Source organism: Apium graveolens, chromosome 8 (genome assembly GCF_009905375.1).
Source record: "Apium graveolens cultivar Ventura chromosome 8, ASM990537v1, whole genome shotgun sequence".
NCBI classification, from domain to species: domain Eukaryota; kingdom Viridiplantae; phylum Streptophyta; class Magnoliopsida; order Apiales; family Apiaceae; genus Apium; species Apium graveolens.
In genome coordinates this window covers 3,971,753-3,995,771 of record NC_133654.1, presented here as the reverse complement: position 1 = coordinate 3,995,771, position 24,019 = coordinate 3,971,753, and the positions used below count along the sequence as shown (strand labels likewise).

The window sequence follows — 24,019 nt, the reverse complement described above, 5'->3', positions numbered from 1 at the left end:
TGTCGGGGGAAGACTCGTGGGTCTATGGTTTTTCAGGAGCAGGAGTTAGAGTCATGTGATCGATTCGGTTGCCATTTACTTTGGGGGAAAGCCCATTGTCGGTAACAAAGATGCTTGAATTTAAGGTCCTAAATTAGGAATCATCCCACAACGTGTTGTTGGGACGACCTTTTCTGCGGGAAATGAGAGTTATCACTTCAATCCACCACCTAACTATCAAATTTCCAACGCCAAATGGGGTGGGAAGTATACAGGGTTCCCAGTATGACTCTCGGGAGTGCTACATGCAAGCTATGAAAGGCTTTAGAAAAGAATCCCATGCCGAAGATACTCCGGACGTAGATCAAGAAAAAAGTATTGAGCAACCAATCGAGGAAATCTGAGTCCACTATTATGTTGAGCAAGAAGATGAGCATCCCTCCGGGCTGCCCCCAACAATGTTGTACTTGGAAGACGCGATCAGAATTGAGATGTTGGAAGAAGAGGAGGCGATGGATACCATAGTCCAAACAGATTTCCATGGGGAACGGCTAGAAGGGAGATTCGATGTCTTGCAAAGCCTCGAACAGGATGATGCCCTTCCCCCTGAAGGAGCACCCTTACCCGCAAAACATACTAAAGAAGTTGATGCCCCTGCTATGCAAGGCGCGCCTTCTAAAGAAGTCGACGCTCCTCCTAAAGGGGATGCGCCTTCTCTACAAGATAATGAAATTCGTGATTCGCCTGACCTGGATCCCCAGATACCAATGCCGACGGAAAAGATGGGGCCGGCAGAAGATACGATCGAAATCGCAGTCGATGAAAAAGATCCGAGTAAGGTTTTGAGAATAGGATCCCAGTTGGCACCAAGGTTGAAGGAAGGTCTTTCTATATTTCTGTTGGCGAACCTTGATGTATTTGCATGAAGTCATTCTGATATGGTAGGAATTGATCCAGAGATAATGTGCCACCGATTGAATATCGACCCCAAGCATAAGGGGGTTCGACAAAAATGAAGGGCCGTAAGCGGAGAGAGAGCTATAGCCCTAGCAGAGGAAGTAGATAGGCTCTTGGATATTGGACTAATCCGGGAATCCTTCTACCCAGAATGGCTAGCAAACCCGGTGTTGGTAAAAAAGCCCAACGGCAAATGGCGAACATGCGTGGATTTCACCGATCTAAATAAGGCGTGCCCGAAAGATAGTTTTCCCCTACCAAGAATTGATCAGTTGGTCGAAACCACGGCAGGACATGCCTTGCTCAGCTTCATGGACGCATACTCCGGGTATAACCAAATCCTTATGTATGAGCCGGACCAGGAGCACTCCTCTTTTATCAATGATAGAGGGCTCTACTGCTATATCAGAATGCCATTTGGTCTGATCAACGCCGGCGCCACTTATCAAAGATTGGTAAACAAAATGTTCAAGAAGCAGATTGGGAAAACAATGGAAGTGTATGTGGATGACATGCTCGTAAAATCGAAAAAGGCGGAAGACCACATCGCCGACTTAATTGAAATGTTCCATATCTTGAGAAAATATAAGATGAAACTAAACCCGCAGAAGTGTGTGTTCGGCGTGGAGTCGGGAAAATTCTTGGGATTCATGGTCAACCACTAGGGGATTGAGGCTAACCCGGCAAAAATCAAAGCTCTGCTAGACATGAAATCTCCCACCAGCGTCAAACAAGTACAGAGCCTGACGGGAAGGATTCCGGCCCTGAATCGATTTGTCTCAAAGTCATCGGATAGGTGCAAAGAATTCTTCAAGACAATCAAAGGAAGGGGGAAGGATTTCTTGTGGACTCCTGAGTGTGAAGAAGATTTTCTGAAAATCAAAGAGCAGTTGGGAAATCCTCCGATGTTAGCCAAACCAGAAGACGGAGAGACATTGATTCTTTATTTGGCGGTGTCGGAATATTCCGTCAGCACGGTATTGGTAAAGGAAGAAGCAAGCTACCAGTGGCCCATATACTATGTGAGCAAAAGGTTGTTGGATGTAGAAACCAGATATACCTACATGGATAAACTAGTGTACGCACTTATTCTTGCAGCACGAAAGCTAAGACCATACTTTCAGGCTCACCGAATAGAAGTTCGCACCGCTTATCCGCTTCGACATATTCTACATAAACCCGAATCATCATGGAGAATGTTAAAATGGGCAGTGGACCCGGGACAATTCGATTTGGAATATTGTCCTCGCACGACAATCAAGGGACAAGCGCTGGCTGATTTCATACTTGAGTTCGATGCAGAAGTCGATGATAAGGCCATAGTATTGGCAAAACCAACCTCACAAGGAAGTCATTGGGATGAAAAGAGGCAAGAACTCCCACACCCTTGGTGGATATTACATGTGGAAGGGGCCGTGAACAACAATGGATCAGGTGTCGGAATTGTCTTGATCACTCCGGAGGGACACCGTTTGATGAGTGCTATCCATTTCAAGTTATATGCTACTAACAATGATGCTGAGTATGAAGCCTTGATCAACGGTCTGAAATTAGCTCTGGAGGTAGGGGCCGTGAATCTGATAGTTCTGAGCGATTCCGAATTAGTTGTGAACCAGGTCAACGGAGGTTTCCAAGCCCGGGGACCACGAACAGAGCTATATATGAGATGTGCGCAACGCCTACTGAAAAAAATTTCAAATGCCAGGCTAGAAAGCGTTCCGCGAGAAGAAAATAGTAATGCGGATGCTTTGGCCAAGATGGGGTCACAGATGGACAGCATTCAACTTGGACAAATCCCTTTGGGAATCCAAGAAATCCCAAGTATCCCAGAGGTGGAGGTGTTTCAGATGCAAGAAATCCCACAAGAAAGTTGGATGACCCCCATTCATAACTATATTCAAACAGGAGCTGTACCAGAAGACAAACTACAGGTTCGACGCCTTCGTTACCAGGCCGCAAAGTATGTCGAATATGACGGGGTACTATTCAAGAGAGGATTTAACCAGCCACTGTTACGTTGTGTGGATATGAAAGAAGGAAATTATATTCTCAGAGAGGTGCACGAAGGGATTTGTGGCAATCACTCGGGGGGTGGTTCCTTGGCATTAAAAGTGCTCAGACAAGGATATTACTGACCGACTATGAAAGAAGATGCTTTCAATTTTGTCCGGGCTTGTGATCATTGCCAGCGATTCGCCAACTATTCCAATGCCCCGGCATCTACCATTACCTAGTTGGCGAGTCCCTGGCCTTTTGCCATGTGGGGAATTGATCTCATTGGAGAGTTGCCCAAAGCAAAGGGGGGTGTGAAATACGTCGTGGTGGCTGTGGACTACTTTACCAAATGGGTAGAGGCTATGCCACTAGCCACGATCACGACAAAGAAGATAAGGGATTTTGTGTTCAATTTCATAGTATGCAGGTTCGGTATCCCCTACAAACTCATCTCAGACAATGGAAAGCAGTTTGATAGTAAAGAGTTAAGGAAGCTCTATGAGGACTTAATGATTAAAAAGGACTTCGCCGCGGTTTATTATCTGCAGAGTAATGGTCAGACATAAGCCATAAACAAAATCATAAAACACACCTTGAAGGCAAAATTAGAAGAGAAAAAAGGAGATTGGCCAGAAGAGATGCCCATGGTCCTTTGGTCTTACAATACCACCCCAAGATCGACCATAGGAGAAACCCCCTTTTTGCTGACTTATGAGTATGAGGCCATGGTTCCCGTGGAGGTAGGAGCGGGATCCCTACGGAGAGACGTGTTTATCGAGGAAGATGCAGAAGTTAACCAGAGGCTCCACTTGGATCTGTTAGACGAAGCCCGAACGAACGCTCAATTGAAGCTTGTTGCATATCAGCAGAGGGTCGCAAGGTATTTCAATAAAAGGGTAAAATCCGTACCGTTCAAGGTTGGAGATCTTGTGTTGCGAAAGGTTATGCCTAACACTAAGATAGCTCAGCACGGAGTGCTTGGAGCTAATTGGGAAGGATCGTATAAAGTTAAAGCTATACTCTGGAAGGGAACCTATCGCTTAGAAGATCTAGACGGTAAACTTATTCCTCGAGCATGGAATGCAGAACATTTACGGAAGTATTATCAGTAGGGTGTGGTTGTGTCCCCCTTGTTTTCTTATTTTGATTCTTATGTAATAGGCTAGTAGCAAATAAATTCCTCCTATCCTAGGGGGTAGTATATGTGACTGTGAACCTTGGAACTAGCAGAAGGAAGAAAAATTTTCAAATAATTTCCCCATAGAGCATAGTAGCCATGGGACTGGTGTAATTTATACACTAGAGCGCATTATCAATAAAAGGGAAAAGTTACTTCAAATTGCTTTATTTGCTTGACATAAAATTTCTCATTTGAAAAACATCAGAGGCGCGCCCTATGTTGAGGCTCGCCCTGTCTAATAATTTCTGCTTCATAATCAAGATAAACATAATATTCAAGGGTGAAAAAAATAAATGTACATGGACAACAAAATTAGCTAAAGCAAAAGCTAATCGAATTAAGGCGCGCCCTTTAACTGATAAGTAAATAAAAAATCGCGAAGGGATTACTGATAAGAAAAAGTACGTGTTATTTGCACTATGGCGCGCCCTCATATTTAAGTGCTACGATAAAAGGGACGATAACAATTTCAAGATCACATAAAACACCCACGAATGTGCTAAATAAATAAGCTCTGATATCAAAGGGGGCGCCTTGTAGCAACATTAGTCATAATGTACTGATAAGATTTGTGATGATATAAGGGCGCGCCATCGTGAAAATATGAGTCATATTTTTATAAATGGCCAAGGGAAAAATCAAAATGCCTTAACAAATTTGTATGCATATAGGGAAGAATAAAATTAACGTCGAGCCATACATGCAAAACTAAAAGGGTAGCAGAAAGATAAGTCATACAACTTTGCACAGCATCAAAAGAGGGCTGGCTCCTCAGAAGCATTTGAAGTTTAAATTAAAATGAATCAAGGCGCGCCCTGAGACTGGTCTGTTGGAGAAATAGATTGAAGAGGAACAGTGGGATCAGCTTCAGGCGCGCCCTTGGGGACTTCCTCTTGTGGCGCGCCCTCAACTTCTTCCTCCTCCAGCCCAAGTTCTATCCTCCTTGCTTTGCTTTCAGCAGCATGCTCCTTTTTAAATTCCACCATCTCAGCAACAGTCTCTTCCCCATACTTTTCAAAGGTATAATCAAGGTCATTGGCCAAAATATCAACCCTGTAGAAGTGGAAGCCACTGGCAAATGCCTCATCAGTCATTTCCCTCTTCTCATCAGGCCATCCCAGTTTCTACTGCTCCTCTAGATACTCAATCCTCAAGTTGGTTGCATCAAGCTCAGTATGGAGAGAGGTAGCCTTTTTGTTGGCAATCTCTAGCTGAGAAGTGAGTTTGGCCACCTCATCATTGAGGAAGGAAATCTCAGAATCCTTGGCCTTGATATCCTTAGCGTGCAAAAAGTTCTTGTCCTTGAGGTTGTTTCTCAGAATGTTGTTGTCACCCTGCAGCCTCTCTAGGAGCGCCCCCCTTCAAGTAGCTTGTCCACCACTCGAGTGGAGTGGATGAACAATTGACAAGATGATTTTATAGAAGCACGAGCAGCATCTCCCAAATCCATGGCTTGCCACTGTTCCACTTCTTCATCCGAAACATGAAGGGAACCCATGGGGCCAAGAGCGTTCAAGGTAGCGAAAGAGCCAGAAGGCGCACCCTCTGCTCTATGCCTCTTAGGCGCGCCCTATTTCTCTGTAAGATCAATTATGGGCCTTTTTGGAACAGGTGTTGTTTGAGGAATGGGAACAAAAGTTGGAATGAAGGCCTGTGCTGCAGGAGCGTCTTTCTTTGACTTGGGCCTAGGTTTGTCACCAGGGCGCACCCCAAAAGATTTAGGGATTTTTGGAGGAGCCATTTCTGCATAAAACACAGAACATGTTAATTGAACGTGATATTTAAATGTGCTGAACGGAGTAATAAATAAAGGCAATTGATAAAGATAACATTGATAAACATGTATAAAGTGCTACGCCCAGAGTAGGAGGGCGCGCCCTAAAGGGCGGAAAGATCGACCACGTGAACATGTATTTATATCTAGCAAGCTAATACAGAAGCTGACAAGAAGGAAGCTAAGACGCACCAATTGTAAGAAGGCGCACCTTTAGGTTCTGCAATTAATGAACCTGAAGGATCTTGGCCTTGTAAGGAGCCATCCTCTGTCTCTTCTTCTTCCTCTTCAGCTTCTTCTTCACTGTCTAAGTCAATGACACGAGAAACAGGAGCACCCTTCCTAAATTTTATATATATACACTTCATTCCTACTTGGTCAGAAAGAATTCCTACTCGCATCAAGTTGGTCTGGGTGACTAAGGTTTTTAAGTTCCACCTGTCAGCAGCCACTCTAAGGAGGGCTTCAGCTCATTTTTTGGGCTCGCCCTTAAGAGGTTTGGCCGCTGGTCTGTCTGAAAAAGTATAAGGATGAGAAAAGAAAGAAAAAATATAGAAATAACGCAAGAAAAAGAAAGAAAGGGTGTGCCCTTACTTGGTGACTTGTTAAATCTTATCCTTATTCTGGGAACGTCGTACAGGTAAAAGAAGTTTTCCTTCCAACCTTTCTCATGGCTAAGCTTGCCAGAGGAAAAACCCTTCTTGTTGTGCTGCTTGTCTACCACCAAATAGTAGTACCTGTGGTCAGACTTTCTTAGATTGAAAAATAAGCGACTTCAGCCATTACCGGCTGGGGGAAACCCAAGTCCGTATAAAGGATGAACAGAGCCAGGATAAACTTGTAGTTGTTGGGAGAAAGTTGGAGTGGAGCCACGTCGTATAGTTCTATCACTTCCCTAAGATAGGGATGTAAGGGCGCGCCTATACCCAAAGATACCAGCTTGGGGCTGGTTACCATTCTAGGAATCTTAAAGTTTCTCCCATAATTGAAGATATGGGGCCGCATCATGCTTAAAGGGCGCACCCATATGCCCTCCATATCATAAAATTCCATGAGTCATCCCAGTTGCTCATCTGAACAAGCTGAGGACAGGCCCACACAGAAAAGCTTCCCATGCTCCTTCCTGAAACGTTTCTTCACAGCTTCATTGCATGGTTCGAATTCCTCCCAATCAAAGTCTAATTCACTGTCAGAAACTTCCCAGTGTTAGAAGGGGATTGGAGAAGGTTTAGGGGAGGTGGAAAATTGGAAGGAGTCCTCGTCAAAGAAATTTTCTTCATCACGTAGAGGTGACACACTTACTTCAGGCGCGCCCTCAGTGACAGGAGAAGTAGGTGCGCCCTCTGTTTGTTGAGGAGATGGGCTTGGGGATACAACCCTGTAGGATACTTTAGAAGGTCCTGCGCCTACGTTGACACCCCTCTCAACACCCCTATACCTATCGGCATTCAAACTCTCGAACCAGTCATCGTCATCCAGTTCTGTCCTATCTGGGGCTGGCGATCTGTCCTTTTGGACCAGCTTCTGCTTCCCCTGTCTACGAGACAAAGGAATGTTGTCCGTAGAAGAACTATTTGAGGAATCTGCCATCAAGATACCCTTTTTGAAATCTTGAAGAAGGCGCGCCACCCGGTTCAGAAATTCAGGAGTATGGTGGGCGTTTGGGGTTGAAGATCGAAGTAAGTAATTGGAGGCGAATAGATCCCCAAATTTGTGAGGAAATTCTTGAAAGGGTGAAAAGGAGAGGACGCACCCTCGTCTCCCAGCTGTCAAAAAAACCAATAGAAATGTTGAGGGCGCGCCTAATTTGAAAGAGTGAGATACGAAAGCATGAAGGAAATAGAGAAAATAAGAGGAGGCTTAAGAAAATGATATTTCCTATTATCTATGACAGTTTACTTTGAGACGGGTCGTACGCTAAGAAGGCGCGTCCTAACATTTAAAGGATCTATAGAGACTGCTATGAACGATGAGCTATTGGATAATTAGATGACAACGGCGCGCCCAATATAAATGTAAAGGCGCGCCTTATCATAAGATATATGCTTTTGAATTTGGGGATAAACGATTAGGCTTCCTAGAAATATATAATTAGAAATTAGACCTAATAAATTTGGATCTAAAACAGCAAGAAGTCAGAATTAAACATATACATACACAGATACATACATCATTTTATGCATATCATCAAGAACAGCTAAGGAAGTTGAAAAGACAATGTAGCATGCAATGTGATTTATGCAATGAAATTAAGAAAAGAAAGAAGTTTTACATACCTTTTCGAATGAAGAAGAGAATGATCGGAAAAAACTGGAGAAATGGTGGTCGAGAGAGAGGATTCCGAGCAGAAGGATAGTGCCGCCGGTGGTGGTGCTCTGAAAAGGAAAAGAGGGTGAAGTAAGAGAGAGGGTAAAAGTAAAAAAAAATGACTGCTGGTGACTATTATTTAAAGTAAAAAAGAAGACAGTTGTCAAATCAGTCACATCAATCACGAATTCCTAATAATAAGGGGGATTATTTTTAAAACTGTTTGAACTTCTAAGACGCACCCTCTTGAAGGCACGCCTTATTTATTATGGCATCATTGAAACTGTAAGGAAAAATTGGAAGGCACGCCCTGTTTAAGGCGCGCCCTGTAAAAAGTATTGGAAGATTTGTTTATACATATTTTGATAAGGATGAGAAAAAAAATTTCAATCCCATTTTCAATGACATATGGAATTTGGGGGGTAGTTGTTATGCCCAAAAATTGGTATAAACAATATTCAGATTGAGATTGATAAAATAGGCAAAATCGAAGGAGAAACGCATAAAATCTAGGAAAAGATAAGATTGACTTTCCATAAAAAAGAAGGTGCGCCCTAAGAACGCGCCCCATTGATTAAGTAGCTGATTAACAGTTGTGGTTATCATGTCTTAAAGGCGCGCCCTCAAACATGATGAAGGAGGCGCGCCCAATTATTGAAAAGGAGGAGAGAAATTACTTGATTGGAATCTGTCCTGTAGTGAGCCTTAGGGCCCGCCCTAGGTAAGGAAGGCTCCTTGGACGGATTACGCGGACATGATTATTTTAACAGACCCACACTTTGGCTTGGACAGAATTAGAGCAAGCCCTAACGATGAATAAATTAGGGCGCGCCCTATGATGTAGAATGGCATAGGAAGAGATCAAAGGCTGATGACACGGGGCGGCGCCAACATACAAGAATGTTTGGGCGCGCCCTAAACTTCTACTTGACATATGAATGCAACTTTGACATGCTACTTGGATGAACTCTCTGGAAGATTTAAGGAAGATGGAGAATGTTATTACTAACCTATTTGATGCAGGTACTCTATTGAAGAACTCCTTCCTGTAGCACGTCTACAGGAAAGGCGGTGTCCGTGGTCAGAGACCTCCAGGGGTATGCCTGGACTGAAGGCCTCCTCCTGTAGTCCATGGGTGTCCTCATTGGGGATGTGGGGTGAAATATGGTGTGTGCTTTGGGAGCTCTGTCTCTGTAATCAACGGGTGTCCTCGTTGGGATACTTCGAAGTATCCTGCACTTTGCACCCAAAAGTTTGGGATCACTTGTCCTGCAATCTGGTAGGGGCTACTTATCGGGGGACAAGGATGCGTCCAACATTTGGGGTGAACCACGGCTATACCTGCGTCCGCGGACGAGAGAAACAGCTAATAGCGGAGGGTTATCCTTGGCCAAGGAGATGTCTTATCCATGAAGTCTCGAAGCCGCGGACGAGCCTTGGGCCTTTGTGGTTGGGCCTCATTGCCGGACATTCCTAAAGCTAGTAGAAGACGGTTTCCAGGGTTTCCTACTGGGCCTCGGGATAAGAAATCTAAGCCCGTTAGGTTTCTTGTTCCCCAAGAACTACGTGGGTTTGATCCCCTATAAATAGGGGTACGTAGGCACATTGTGAGGGGTCAGAAGCGAGAGCGCAAAGGAGCCACCACTAACCCTAAGCAATCTCAGCCCCCAATAATTATCACCACCAAACACTCTTCATCTTTTCCGACGAATACTGTTCATCGAATCCACCGGTTACTGTTCACGTTTCCGACGAAGAACCGCCATCACGGATCTTGTTTCCGGCTACGAACCTCAAGTTTTGTTGCTCCCAAATTCCTCCGTCAACAGCAAGTAAGTTCATTTTAAAAAAAAATTGCTAATGAGCTACGACTTCATATTACCCAAACAATTGCATCAATAGCCTGAAAGCACTGAACACAAGTTAGGCTCAATCACGTATATTCCCTTTGTTTCTTTTTAATAGTCTTTAGACTTTTTTTACTAATTTCTAAGTGTTTTGACTGAATATTTAAAATAATAATTTTTAAAATTTTCTTTTTTTGAATAAAAACATATAACTTAAATTTTTATTTACAAAAAAAAATTAAAAAATAATAATTTTTACTATGCGGTCAATTTATCTTGAGATGTGTAGAGAAAAGCCAAACGCAGATAAAATGAAACAGAGGGAGTATATAAAACTACATGACAGGTACTCTCTCAGTCCCTTCCAATTGTTTACATTTCTGAGTAAGTGTCTGGCACGCATATTAAGGTACACAAAAAGTATAGTTATGTAACTTATTTTTACAATTTTCTTTTTCTGAATAAAAGTTGAATATTTTAATTTTTATTCAGAAAAACAAAATTATAAAAAAAATTACATAACTATACTTTATATGCACCTTAAAATACGTGTCGGACATTCTCTAAAAAACGTAAACAATTGAAAGGGACGGAGGGAGTAATATAAATATCTAGATTACGGAGGCCTTGTGGGATTAGCCCAATCAAATCTAATGCTACAAAATTTGCAGATTATGAAGCCTTGCGGGATCGGCCCAATCCAACCTCATCTTGCATGTTAGCTAATGTACAATGGCACAGGTAATTCCGAAAATGCCAAAGTTTGTATTTATTTTTAATTTAGAAAATTTTAATATTTGACCTAACTTAATTGAACAGTTTTTTTTAATGTTGTACTGTAACCGTATAGTATTTAAGAATATTAAACTCTATTATTTGACGTCCTACGTTTAAATTGGTCATACTTCGTCATTTAAATCGGCTTAAAATTTTAAAATTTTAAACCGTTCATATTATAAGGGTTATTAATTTTTTTAACACGGTTATTAATCAACTAAAACATGCTCAAAAACTACAAATAATTTATTTTTCCAGCACAAAAAATAGGGACTTTTTTATAAATATCCAAGTATTACAATCTTTTTATAAAAATACTATCACTTTTTAAAAATATTTACAAAAATACGTGTAACAATTTTTGCAACCACGTTTGCAACCTGAAATTATAAAAAAATTGTAAAAATATGTTACGTAAATTGCAAACATATTTATAACCTAATATTCAACATAAAATGCAACCGAGAACAGTTACATAATTTATACTTAATTGCAACATATTATGCAATATCGTATTTTTGCAAATATTTTAAGAGTAATATAGTATTTTTGCAAATATTTTCATAAGTTAATAAAATCGTAAATACTTTTACAAAAAGTAATGTTTCTAGTAAATTCCCAAAATATATTATAAAATATCATTTATAAACCATAATACAGAATTGGAGAATGTATGGTTATGCCTCCCGAATCAGAACATGTCGCTTAAAGGCCGTATAGCTTACCCAATACGCAATCGAAGGGTATCTGCTGCAGATTTTCTATTATAAAAATATCAAATAAAAAGATTATAAGATATTTTAATGCAAAATTAAATATCCGAACAGTCGGTTGAATGCTTGAATAGTTTGTCTGAATTGAACTAAGAATAGAAAATATCCACATAAACAATTTGACAAGTAGGGTTTTCAATTTATGAAGATTTGGTGCACAGTGAAATCACCGGATTTAGCAAGATTTTAATCTGTTTCTATGGGGTCTCAAACTCGATATGATCCTCCTGTGTTACATTCTTTTGATTCTGTATTTTTTTTATTTTAATATTATATTCATTAAAGTTAAAATATTTATTTTTTGTGAAATTTAAGTTTAGAATCCCGTAAATCGGCGATCTCATTTAAATTAAAAAAAAAACTTTAATTTTGTATAAGTCATCAATTTTAACCGCACAAATCACCTATTCTTTTTATTTTATTATATTCATTTAAATTAAAACATTTAATTTCTTGAAAAGTTAAAGTTTAGAATTCGGTAAATTGATGATCTCGTATAAATAAAAAAAAATCAATTTTATATAAATCATCAATTTTAACTGCATAAATCACTTGTTCCGGTTATTATTGTTTTTTATTTTAAAAATAATTTGAGGACAAGCCTACTCCTTCATACATAATATTGTTACGAAAATATTTTTTCGTATAAAATAACAAAGGATTTTTTCAAAACTACTCATTTTGTTGAAAATATTTTTAAAAATATGTTTGCAACATTTACAATCTCGTATGCAATTTCGAGCAATCTCCTCGCAACATCTACAACTTCGTATGTAATATCGGGTAGTGCCCTCTGCACGCCCGTGCAATACTGACCGTATTTTTGTAAATAAGTTCAAAAATATGAATATTTTAAATAAATTCCCAATTAACAAAACTATACATAAATGTGGACAGCACTTCGCCCCTACATTAACAATTAATTTCAAAAAATAGATATGATAATGAGAAAGAAAAAATGTATATTTATATTCAATATATTCATGTGGCATGGCCTTTATTTAAATATTGTACAAATTTGAGTACGTGTATATATATATATATATAACTCTATATATATATATATATATATATATATATATATAACGAGAGTTACAAACAACTCAAATTAATAGTCTTGACCAACAACACCTCACAACAGCCTGTCTTTTGAAATACAGCCTCTTTCATGGGGTTGTTTAAAAGGTTGAGCCACAATCATGATAACGATTCAATTAAACAACATAGGGGCGTCATTTTTATTAATTTTCTTTTGGATATACATGAAAAATATGTGGCAAATATATCAATTTTGACAGCAAAATGAAGTGCAGTAATTTAATCCAAAGAATTATAATGTATATTAGAAATTTAATTGTTTGATTTGTATAAAAAAATTACTACTTTTTTTTTAAAAAATCTTCGGTTACATAAACCCGACTCAGTTCGGTTCCAATTATATGTTATAAATCATTACAAATCGAAATATAATAAATTATTGCATCGCAATTTATTGCTCGCATAATCGTAATACGTATATTTATGTAAATTATTATAAGAGCATATTCAATGGGTAAAAAACATTAGTTAAAAATGTGTTAAAGATACCATAAATAAATATTATAGAGATTGCGTAAAAATTAATTCACTCCAATGGTGTATTTATTTCTGTTAGCTAAAATTTTAGTAAACCTCTGTATATTGGCTATATTTGTGGAACATGTACAAAATTGTAGTTAAATTACACATAATCTACTTACCATATCAGATTCGACGAATTTTAGATAATCAATATTTTATATTATTTTAGCCAACCACTTTAACCAACACAATTGGAGATACTCTAAGACGTTATATATATAAATTAGTTAAATGCTTTCCTTTTTTTTGGGGAAATGGTGATGCTAAGCTACATTTGGAAGAGGTTATTAACGATAATTGAAGACCATTTCAGATACTAGCATTTTGTTGGGTCAAAAATTATAATGCCACCAAGCACATAAGTTAAGAACAGCTACAAAACTACAAATTAGGAACTCATTAAGCTGTACTCCAACTTAAATCAGTAAAAAGACTCATTCAAAAATCTTTTATTTTTTTTCCCTTTTCAAACTAAGCTTGTTAGACTTTAAAAGGAAGCATCTTGATGACATTGCCTAGCATCCTATAGACAAAACAACTCTCCATCCGGCTTTATATTCATTAATATTTAATACTCCCACTTAAGAGTTTTAACACGCGAATATTTGGCTTAACCCTAGCATCAAATTCGAGATCACTCGACGAATTCAATGCGTTGCCGGATATCACTCGTTCGTACCTATGTGTAAGGTGTTACGAGAAATCGTCCGTAAACAAAATATCATTCATTTTCCTACGAATTTAATGTGTTGCGAGAGATCACTCGTTCGTACTTACGTTCAAGGTGTTACGAGAAATCGCTGGTAAGCGAGATATCAGTCGCTTTCCTACGAATTCAATATGTTTCAAGAGATCACTCGGTCACACTTATATTCAAGGTGTTACGAGAAATCGCTGGTAAACGAGATATCAGTCGTTTTCTCCGAATTCAAGGTGTTACAAGGGGAATTAGTTTGGGATGATAAATTATGTTAAGATTTAGGGAAGAAAAAGACTTGAGCAGATGCAAACTAAAAGAAAGATATGGGGTTGTCAGAGTGTAACATGTGATATGTAGTGAGTGGAACTGGAGGCCAATGCATGACAAATGCCAAACTACTACTGGAGTTGTACTGTACTGTGTGTATTTCAGTTGAAAAAAGTATGTGTGTAATGTCTATGAATGTATAAATAGAGTAGCTAGAGTGGTTGGTAAATTAACAAAATGACAGTTAGGTCTCTCATTATAGAGGAGGCAATCAAGCACGGAATGTGAGATAGCCACCATTAGATTCACCTGCTTTTTCAGCTCCATAACATTTCTATTCCTAGTGTCATTAAAGTGTGGTGGTGCATTGTGTACATCACCTTCAATTCTTGATTTAACATTGCATTGGGTTTATGTTTTGGAGCATAATCACAACATCATTCCACACATTTAACCAAAAACATTGTTCGAGCACGGTTGGATAACTCAAGTGATTAAGAGTTTATCCTCTGTCGTCTCAAGTACTTTACTGATTCGATCATCGCTCACCCTAAGATTTATGTGAACACATACTCATTTGTAAGGTTATAAGCCATATTTGTAAAAAAAAAAAACATTGTTCAATTTTATTGGTTGGTAGCTACCAAGGTGTAATTCGAGTCCAACGCTCAAACTCGAATCGAAAATAAGTTTCGTATTTGATAAGACAGAATTTTAAAAAAGTTAACTCTGCGTTTGCGAACATAATCACACATTTAACCAAAAAAGTGTTCAATTTTATTGGTTATGAGCAACTAGGGAGTGTAATCGAGTCGAACAGCTCGAGTCGAGCTCGACTCGAAAAAGGCTCGAGGGAGTGTAATCGAGTCGAGCAGTTCTAGTCGCGCCCATTCAAGTAGTCGAGCTCGACTCGAAAAAGGCTTGAAAATTCCGTCGTCAGTGCTCTGAAATGTTCCAAGCAATTGAAAATGACTTGAGGTTGATAGGGGAACATGGGGAAAAAAATTGAAGGGGCTGTATGAAATCGCATCACATTGGAATAATAAAACCAAGCATAAAAGTGGATGGAGAATTTCAAAATTCCAATAGAGACGCGTAAAAAGTAAGCCACTTGGAGAAAAATTTGAGTAGATTCAGCAATGAAAGGGAGTGATTAGCACATGGCTGCAATCCCAATTAGTATACTTAATTATTATAATTATAGTTAAAAAGACTACTAATTCAACTTATGTAATGCAAATTAACATGGGTTAGTATTATAAGCAAGGAACACAATTCAAATTCCCTTGCCTTGTTCAGAAGACAAGGTAAAGTTCTGGTACACTACATATTTGAATTGTGCACTTGACTGGGAAGAAGAATGTGGATTGGCACATGAAAGTATGAAATCGGAACATGTAACCGAAGTCAGGAATAGCGATAAACAGGATATTGTCACTACATAATCGAGCATCGATGTTTCCAGGAGAATGACAACTAAGACCACAGCTCATATTTGATCAAAATAACTAAAAGTGTTTGAGGGGTAAGATAGCAATCCCTATCGGATTTGGTATTTCAAGATAACTAAAAAAATTCGCAAGCAGAGAATATGCAGTTTCTGCAACTAGCAATACACCAGTGATCGGATATGGAGTGATCGGATATGGAAAAACCGAGGAAAAGCCGATTGGCCATGGACTTCAATCGACATGAAATGAAATCATACAAATTACAGGCACATAGAGAAGAGAAAAAACGATCTAGCTAATAAAAACTGCAGATAGGTAAAATGTTCATGATCATACTATAAATTCCAAGCCAGAAAAATAATTAAAATGAAAATGTATGAATAGTAAAGAAAGAACGAAAAAAGAGAGATAAACAAGAATGAATCCACCCACAAACCAGAAGCAGCCAACACAGGGAGAAAGAACAACTGCTTCTAGCTATACTATCTATGATGTCTTTTATGGACTCTATACATACAAATTCCCTGCAACCTACTTTGAAATTTATTTCACAACTCAAATTTATCGATAATATATTCAATCATAAATCTTTGAGATAGACTTAATTTTTCCTCTTAAATTACCTTTCACTTTCTTTTCGCTTCACTGCTGCTGCTTGATGTAAAGAATCCAAATGTGGGCTACCGGTATCCAGATTACGACTTTGGGCCTCATCCGGAGAATGAGAATTGATAACGGTGTATTATAGATAGGTGAAAGACGAGAAAATGATTAAGTAAATTAATTTGGTTGTTTTCTGGTATAAGTTTGTGGTTGGGAGGAATCATCAGGGAAAATTCTCTAAAAGAATTAATAGAAAGGAGGGGGTGGAGGAGAGGCATAGGAAACCCCGAATATCGGAGGCAATGGACCTTCAAATTCAGGGGGTGGTGGGCTCATGATTGGCGGTGGGGGAGAATTGTAGTGGACTGGTGGTGGGGGAGAGTGATGATGAACTGGTGGAGGTGGTGATGAGTATATAGGGGATGATGGTGGAGGTGGCGGTGGAGGTGAGTGAGGGGGGTGATAAGGAACTGGAGAAGGCGGTGGTGGGGGTGGATAGTGCTCGGAACAAGGAGGTGGAGGGGGTGGGGGTTCTATACAAGGAGGTGGGGAAGGTGGTGGTGGGGAATGTTGCGGTGGAGGGGGTGATGAGTAAATGTAAGTAGGTGGGGGAGGTGGTGAATGAGGGGGTGGCGGTGGTGAGTGCGGTGAAGGAGGTGGTGGTGAATTATAAATGTACGGCATTGGGGGTGAGTATACTGGTGATGGTGGAGGAGATGGTGATGGAGGTGGGGGCGACCGGATGCAAGGTGGGGGAGGAGGTGGCGGTGAGGAATATACTGGTGGAGGAGGTGGAGGGGATGAGTAAACTGGTGGAGGTGGTGGTGGTGGTGGTGGTGGGGGTGATGAGTAGTAGACTGGTGGTGGAGGAGAGGGTGGAGGTGGCGATGGAGGCGGAGGAGGTGGTGAGTAGACTGGTGGTGGAGGCGGGGGAGGTGGTGAGTAAACTGGTGGAGGTGGTGAGTAAACTGGTGGTGGTGGAGGAGGTGAGTAAACTGGTGGAGGTGGAGGAGGGGAGTAAACAGGTGGAGGCGGTGAGGGTGGAGGTGGGGGCGGGGAATAAACTGGAGGAGGTGGTGGAGGCGAGTAAACTGGTGGAGGTGGAGGAGGCGAGTAAACTGGTGGAGGTGGAGGAGGCGAGTAAACTGGTGGAGGTGGAGAGTAAACTGGCGGTGGAGGCGAAGGCACGTAAACAGGAGGTGAAGGCACAGGGACAGGCACCGGTGGTGGAACATAAACAGGAGGTGAAGGCACAGGCAATGGTGGAGACGGAGGTGGAGGAGCAGGCAAACTCGGAACAAAAGGCTCACACTTAAAAGCCGAACAATCAACCTTCTTCCTCAAAAACGCCTTACATTGTCCTACCGATCTTTGCCCTGGTCTTCCCCTCAAACAATTCCTCCTATCACTAAACTCGGGAACCTTCAAACAAACCGGAGGCTCACTAGTAAAGAAATTATACTCATAAGTAAAGTTCAACAATCTCGGCAATGCACAAACACTCTGAGGAATTGCCCCGGACAACATATTATGACCTACATTGAGTTGTTCCAAACTCTTCATCCCACCAATACTCTCCGGCAAAGGCCCCATCAACTCATTATAACTCACATCCAACACCGTTAATTCTGTCAACAATCCAATACTCGCAGGAAAACAAGACCTTAGCCCATTATCCAGCATAATAACTTCATTAAGCGTTTTCGACATATTACCAATACTCGCAGGAAGACAACCCTTAAAATCATTTCCAGCTAATACAATAACCGACACCGGAGAATTACCAAAATTATCCGGAATCGAAAACTTAAACCGGTTATGATTAATAAAAATTGCATCTAGCTTTTTATCAAACAACTCCTTGGGTACCTTCCCTTCAAACTCATTAAATCGAAGATCTAAAAATTTCAAATTCGGTAAATTAAGAACTACATAAGGGAATTTTCCGGCAAACCTGTTGTTGCTAATATCAAGCTCATATAAAATCTTCAAATTCTTGAATTTCTTGGGAACTGTGCCACAAAATCTATTAGAATTTATATGAAACAATGCGAGATCTGTCAACAACCCAAGTTCCTCCGGCAAGTACCCAGCAATATCGCCGTGATTCAAATCAATTCCGGCGACTGTTTGGTCGGATTTTTTTCCCGGCGCCGGAGCACAAAAAACTCCGGTGTAGTTACAAACATCAGATCCGACCCAATTACCCGTTAGGTTCAGAGGATCCGAAATTATGGCTTGCTTCCATGCTTGTAGAGCAATGTAAGCATTTTTAAGCCTTGGATTTTCGAACACTAAAGTGGGGTCCACTGTGATATTTTCACCTCTATCTCCGAACTCATCTTTGTAATAAAGGAGTTGTCTGTGTTTGATGAAATGAACTTCACTTTCACTCAGTCTCCCATTGAAATTGTAAGCTTGAGAATGGTTCAAAAATGTGATAAAAACGAGAAACAAAGCAAGGAGAGTAATGGGGTTTTGGTTGATTTTGTAGTTCATTTTAGACTGCTTGTAACATTTCAAGAGTATGGTGGTAATGTGGTGGAGAGAGTGTATGGAAAATGGGTTTTTTTGAGGGGTTTGGATGAGAGAGAGAGAGAGGAGAGAGAGGGAGAGAGATGAGTTTATGGGGGAGAGATGTGAGAGAGATGGAGAGATATAGAAGAAGAATTATAGAGACAGCTAAATCACAGCTCAAAGGCCACAAGATATAGAGAGAGAGTGTTTAGTTGATAGAGATATATAGGAGAGAGAGAGAGGTGATGACTTTAGGTTATGTTTTTGTATTGAATTCTATTCATTTCCCACAAGCTAACATTTGGAATAATAATGAAAATAAAGAAATTAGTTGAATTTATTAAATCAACAGAGATAAGCAGTGTTAAAGATTTCGGAAATCGAAACTATTCGGTTGAGGTACCGATTTACATTTTATCGGACGATTTATCGGACGATTTATCAAAAAATGGTCAAATCGGACAAATATTTTTAACCGGTTTTTGAGCGATTTATCGACGATTTTTGAAAAATCGACTGATTTCTATAACAGAGCAGAGGGGTGGTGTAAATTGTAATAATAATTTTTGTTTGTAATAATGGGGAGTTGTTATTGTCCTTTACGGTTACGGCTAATTGCCGGCGACTTGTCCGGCGTAACTGGTGTGACCGGTCACCATTGCTTCAAATTAGCATCAATTTATTTTATATGCTTTTACCTCCTTTTTTATTCTATTTTGTTTTCAAATTTTTAAATATTTTGAGAATTTTTTCAATTTTTATAGAAAATTTCTTTTATTCCCGTGAAGTGATAACCTTTTTTAATTGATATTTATTTTTTATTATAGAAGTTGTATAATATATTTTATGTGGAAAAAGGTAATAATGATAAATATTGGAGAAAATGAGTTGAATTTAAAATTGGTACAAAAATAACAAGGATATTAATGTGGATATTATGAAGATATCTTAAAATTCATAAAACTCGAAATATATTTGGTAGATACGGCACCAAGACCCCAGTCTTGAGATATGAAAAAGTTGAATACGCGTATGAGATTAATTAGCTTGATTATCCAATTAAATCTTTGCATTTTAAGATTTGAAAAAGACGGTAAATTAAGAAAAATGTCATTTGTCAAATCAATTTATGACCAGGTTGGTAGCTCACTCCATATTGTCGAAAATTATTATTAATTTTAATTTAATAACACATTATCAATATTTACGAATTTTTTTCCGAAAATTGAGACCAGCCAAATCAATTTGTTTGTACAAATGATTTATATTTATTCGGGTAAATGGGTTGAATATACAAAAAACTCGGTATGACTCGTTTATTTATCCGTACTCATTTTTATGTTCAAGACCTGCTCGTTTAAGAAAACGAGTTGAGCCGAGTTTACTTAAACGAGCTGATTCCGAGTTTTGTTCACAAATCGTTATGTTCATTTGCAGCCCTATGTCCCGGGTACTGAGGCATTGAACCAAAATCGGCCTTACACTTGACTTTTGAACAATATTGTAAAACTCGAAAATTGGATTGATTCGGCAACGCCTCCAAAATTTCAGTAATCGCCTTATTTCCAAAAACTCTTTTTCAACTTCTGATTATTCGATCGAATACTTTCTTAACTCCGAATCGGTTCACCTCCGATTCCCAACATTAATCCTAGTTAACCGATTTTTAGAACACTATTTTTCAACAATTTTATAACGCAGTAGGATGATTATATTTTAAGAGGGACAGTTCCTGACAACGATTTGTCAGGTAACCTTATACAACACACCGTTTTATAGCCGTTGTATGGTTAATCCAACGGCTATTATTAAAAAAATTAGTCACAGCGACCGCAGACAATGTCAGAGGTCCGGAGAAATTATTTTTTTGCCTTTCGATCACGGACCGCGGACATTGCTTGCGGTGGGGACTTTAAATCGTCTGTTGATGTTAATACGGGGGTCTATTTTAAGTTTCAACCGCTGACAATATCCGCGGTCCGAGAACATGGACAAAAAAGTAATTTCTTCGAACCTCAGACAATGTCTGCAGTCCATGTGACTAATTTTTTGTAATAACAGTCCTTAAATTAACCATCCAACGACTATAAAACTGTTTATTATATATGGTTTCCTGACAAACCGTTGTCGGGACCCTCCCCTATTTTAAACTTAAGACAATTTTTTTCATTTTTTTATTAATTAAGTTTTCATGTTTTGGTAATTATGAGAGGACACTAACTTACACATTACGCTCACCCCCCACCAACTTACTCCAATGCTCTTTAAGCAGCAAGTATACACCGTTGTAAAATGCTGTTATATTTCTATCGAACTCCTACAAACCAATTTGACGCTAGAACACTTTACACTTAATAATAACTAACACAGTCCCGAGTCTTTATTTCAACTTAAAGGCGTCGTGGGTAATGGGGCTGCCTTTTGTTTCTTTCTTTTCATGCTCCCTTGTCAATATCACAAGAGGACTCGCCTTTTCTTGGGCTATTATAGTCTTGTTCTCAAAATTGGTTTAGTTCACTGGCTGTGCCGTAAATTTTAAAATAAGTCACTTATAACTTTAAATGAATATGTGAGTTTTAAGTGATAAGTAGATGAATATTTATAAGTTATGTAAGTATTTGGTTAATTTTACTTATAAGTTAGAATTTTTTTTAACTTAAATGAATTAAAATAAATAATTTTAAATATTATTATCTTAATTTATGGCTTTTAAATTAACTTAACATTTAAAAATATATATTTAAAAACTAAAATTAATAAAAAAAGGGAAAAATCAAAATAAGTTGTGAAAAAATACGCCGTTACTAACATTTAACTTATCAACTTATAAGTTGTAAATTCGACTTATAAGTTGGGTCGACAAACAGTCCGAGATAAGTATTTAAGAACTTATAAACTTTAAGTAATTTATAATCCCGTACACAAACAGACCCAATATGTTCTAGAATTATTCGTGTTCTAGCTTATAGAAACAAATCGTCTTCTAAAATTTGGTAGCAAATGTTAGAATATAGAATTTAAGTGATTTTAATTGTTACTATAAGTACTTAAGTGTTTTTATTTTTATTTTTTATATAAATTTTAATACATATATATATAATATTTAATTGAATTGAACTTAAACCGCACCGATTGAGTAGCAAATGTTTCGATAGAAAAAATCTGTTATTTCCTCGTAATGTCTACTTAAATTAAAGCTAATATGTTCCGAACTCCACCATCTAATTTTACAAAAAAAAAATTGAACTTTTGACATACATGAACTATATAAAAAATAACTCTTATCTCTGTGTTATAGAAATCGACCGATTTTTCAAAAATCGTCGATAAATCGCTCAAAAATCGGTCGATTTGATCGATTTGCGATAAATCGCCGATAAATCATCCGATTTCTTAAAAATCATCCGATAAACCGTAAATCGGTATCTCAACCGACTAGTTCCGATTTCCAAAATCTGTAACACCGACTCTTATTCATAATTTTGAATATAAATTTGAACTTAACATAAAATAAAAACTTAAGTCAGCATGCACTCATGCAGAACCAATAAAATATTAAAATCGGCTACAGTACATTGTTCAGGTAAATGCCAACTGATTAAACGTTTCCTTCGCAAAAAATAATATGAGAGGCTGCAAGAAGTAACACCTTCATAAATAAGTAGTTGCAGCAGCAGCAGCCACTCATAGTATAATGTATAAACATGTAATTTTTCTGATTCAGGTGCTGTTTAATTTCTTCAACCACTCTTGTTCAATGCGGTATACTTCCTCTATTTTCCGGAGAAATATATATACTACTTCGTTTGTGTTAACCATTTCTTTACGGTTTCTTTTTTAAAATGTCTCATCAAATTCTTTACATTTCAAAATTTACCAAAAATAGTCAATTTGTCCCACCATTTTCCCATTTTCACACTATTTTTACTTCACTGTCTCCTTTTTATACATTAAAAATCAATGGGTCTCACCACTTCACCCATTTTTCTTCCTTTTTTCACTACTTTATACATATTTTTTAATCTCCGTGCTCAAACCAAATGTAAATAAAAATTTCATGTTTAAACTTTTATGCAAAAAAAATTAAAAAAAAATATTATGAAACTATAATTTATAGAAATGTCAAAATACGTGCAAACAGTACTATAAAATCAACGAGACGGATGGAGTATAAGAAGAGAGCCGAAAAATTCACGGTATACTTGTGTCGGTAGTGAATGGCTCCCACCGCAGAAGACAAAGATGAGAATACATATGACTTGTAAAAAACTTTCAAACTGGTCCCAACCCTCATTTAATTTTTCACCGGAACACTTTCGTGCCCTCATGTTTCTCATCTCTGCAATTATATACAGTATACTTTGCATATTACTCTGCACACGTGTGACCAAGCAGTGGGGTCCAAAACGTTTACTGTTTCTGTTGTACACGTTTGTCAATACACATTTTTTATTGTTAATATCTTTAATTTCGTATTAATGTTAAATATAAAAATTTTATTGTATTAAATTACTCATAAATACGAATCCAACAAAATCATTCATTATTATATTTGATCTTATAGATTATACGTAAATTAGTAATCAATCGCTTATTATGAACAGTATAAAAAATCAAGAGACAAAACAATTTTGGACGGAGGGAGTACTAAACAAGGATACATTTTTTTTTGACGTAACAAGCTTTTTTTTGCTTATAACTTATTATCAGTTCTGATAACTTATTATAAAATGTAAGGATACATTTCTTTTTTAACAAGCCGGTTATTATTTGGACATGTCCAAAATAAATTTTAATTAATTAATAATGTTTTATAGAATCCTGTCCCGTTTGTTTTTAACATTTTATAATATAGTGAATAAAATCAATTGATTTTAATAAAAATTAATCAATCAATAAATATTAATTGATTTTAACATTTTAAAATTGTTTTATTAAAAGCTATCAAATATTTATATTTATTTTTCTGTCTTATAAATTGTCTTCCAATCACCGGGGAGGCTGGGACCGTGTGATAAAAAGTTACCATTTACTTTATTTAGAATTTTGGACTTGTATCATCATTTAAAAATAAATATTTATTTAGAGTTTAATTTGGTGCTCTATTTATAGGTTTATGCATTTTAAATAATATCATAATTCATTCCATCCTAATTTATCTATCTTATTTGACTTTTTAGGGTCAAATTAACTCAACTTTGACCAAAAATTTCATATAATATAATATCGAAAATACTTATAAAATTTATATCATTAGAAAGTATATGTTTAA

At 37.9% G+C, this 24,019-nt stretch overlaps 3 protein-coding genes across 3 annotated transcripts; 2 read left to right on the top strand and 1 right to left on the bottom strand.

Moving 5' to 3' along the window:
- The first annotated feature begins 1,643 nt into the window (after positions 1 to 1,643).
- On the top strand, positions 1,644 to 3,071 carry LOC141679160 (uncharacterized). The gene has a single exon (XM_074485669.1). The coding sequence runs from the start codon at positions 1,644 to 1,646 to the stop codon at positions 3,069 to 3,071; it is 1,428 nt and encodes a 475-aa protein (XP_074341770.1).
- A 498-nt stretch (positions 3,072 to 3,569) lies between these two features.
- LOC141679158 (uncharacterized) lies at positions 3,570 to 4,043 on the top strand. The gene has a single exon (XM_074485667.1). The coding sequence runs from the start codon at positions 3,570 to 3,572 to the stop codon at positions 4,041 to 4,043; it is 474 nt and encodes a 157-aa protein (XP_074341768.1).
- An 11,942-nt stretch (positions 4,044 to 15,985) lies between these two features.
- On the bottom strand, positions 15,986 to 18,935 carry LOC141677425 (leucine-rich repeat extensin-like protein 4). The gene has a single exon (XM_074483356.1). The coding sequence runs from the start codon at positions 18,727 to 18,729 to the stop codon at positions 16,477 to 16,479; it is 2,253 nt and encodes a 750-aa protein (XP_074339457.1). The 5' UTR covers positions 18,730 to 18,935; the 3' UTR covers positions 15,986 to 16,476.
- Between the last annotated feature and the right edge of the window lie 5,084 nt (positions 18,936 to 24,019).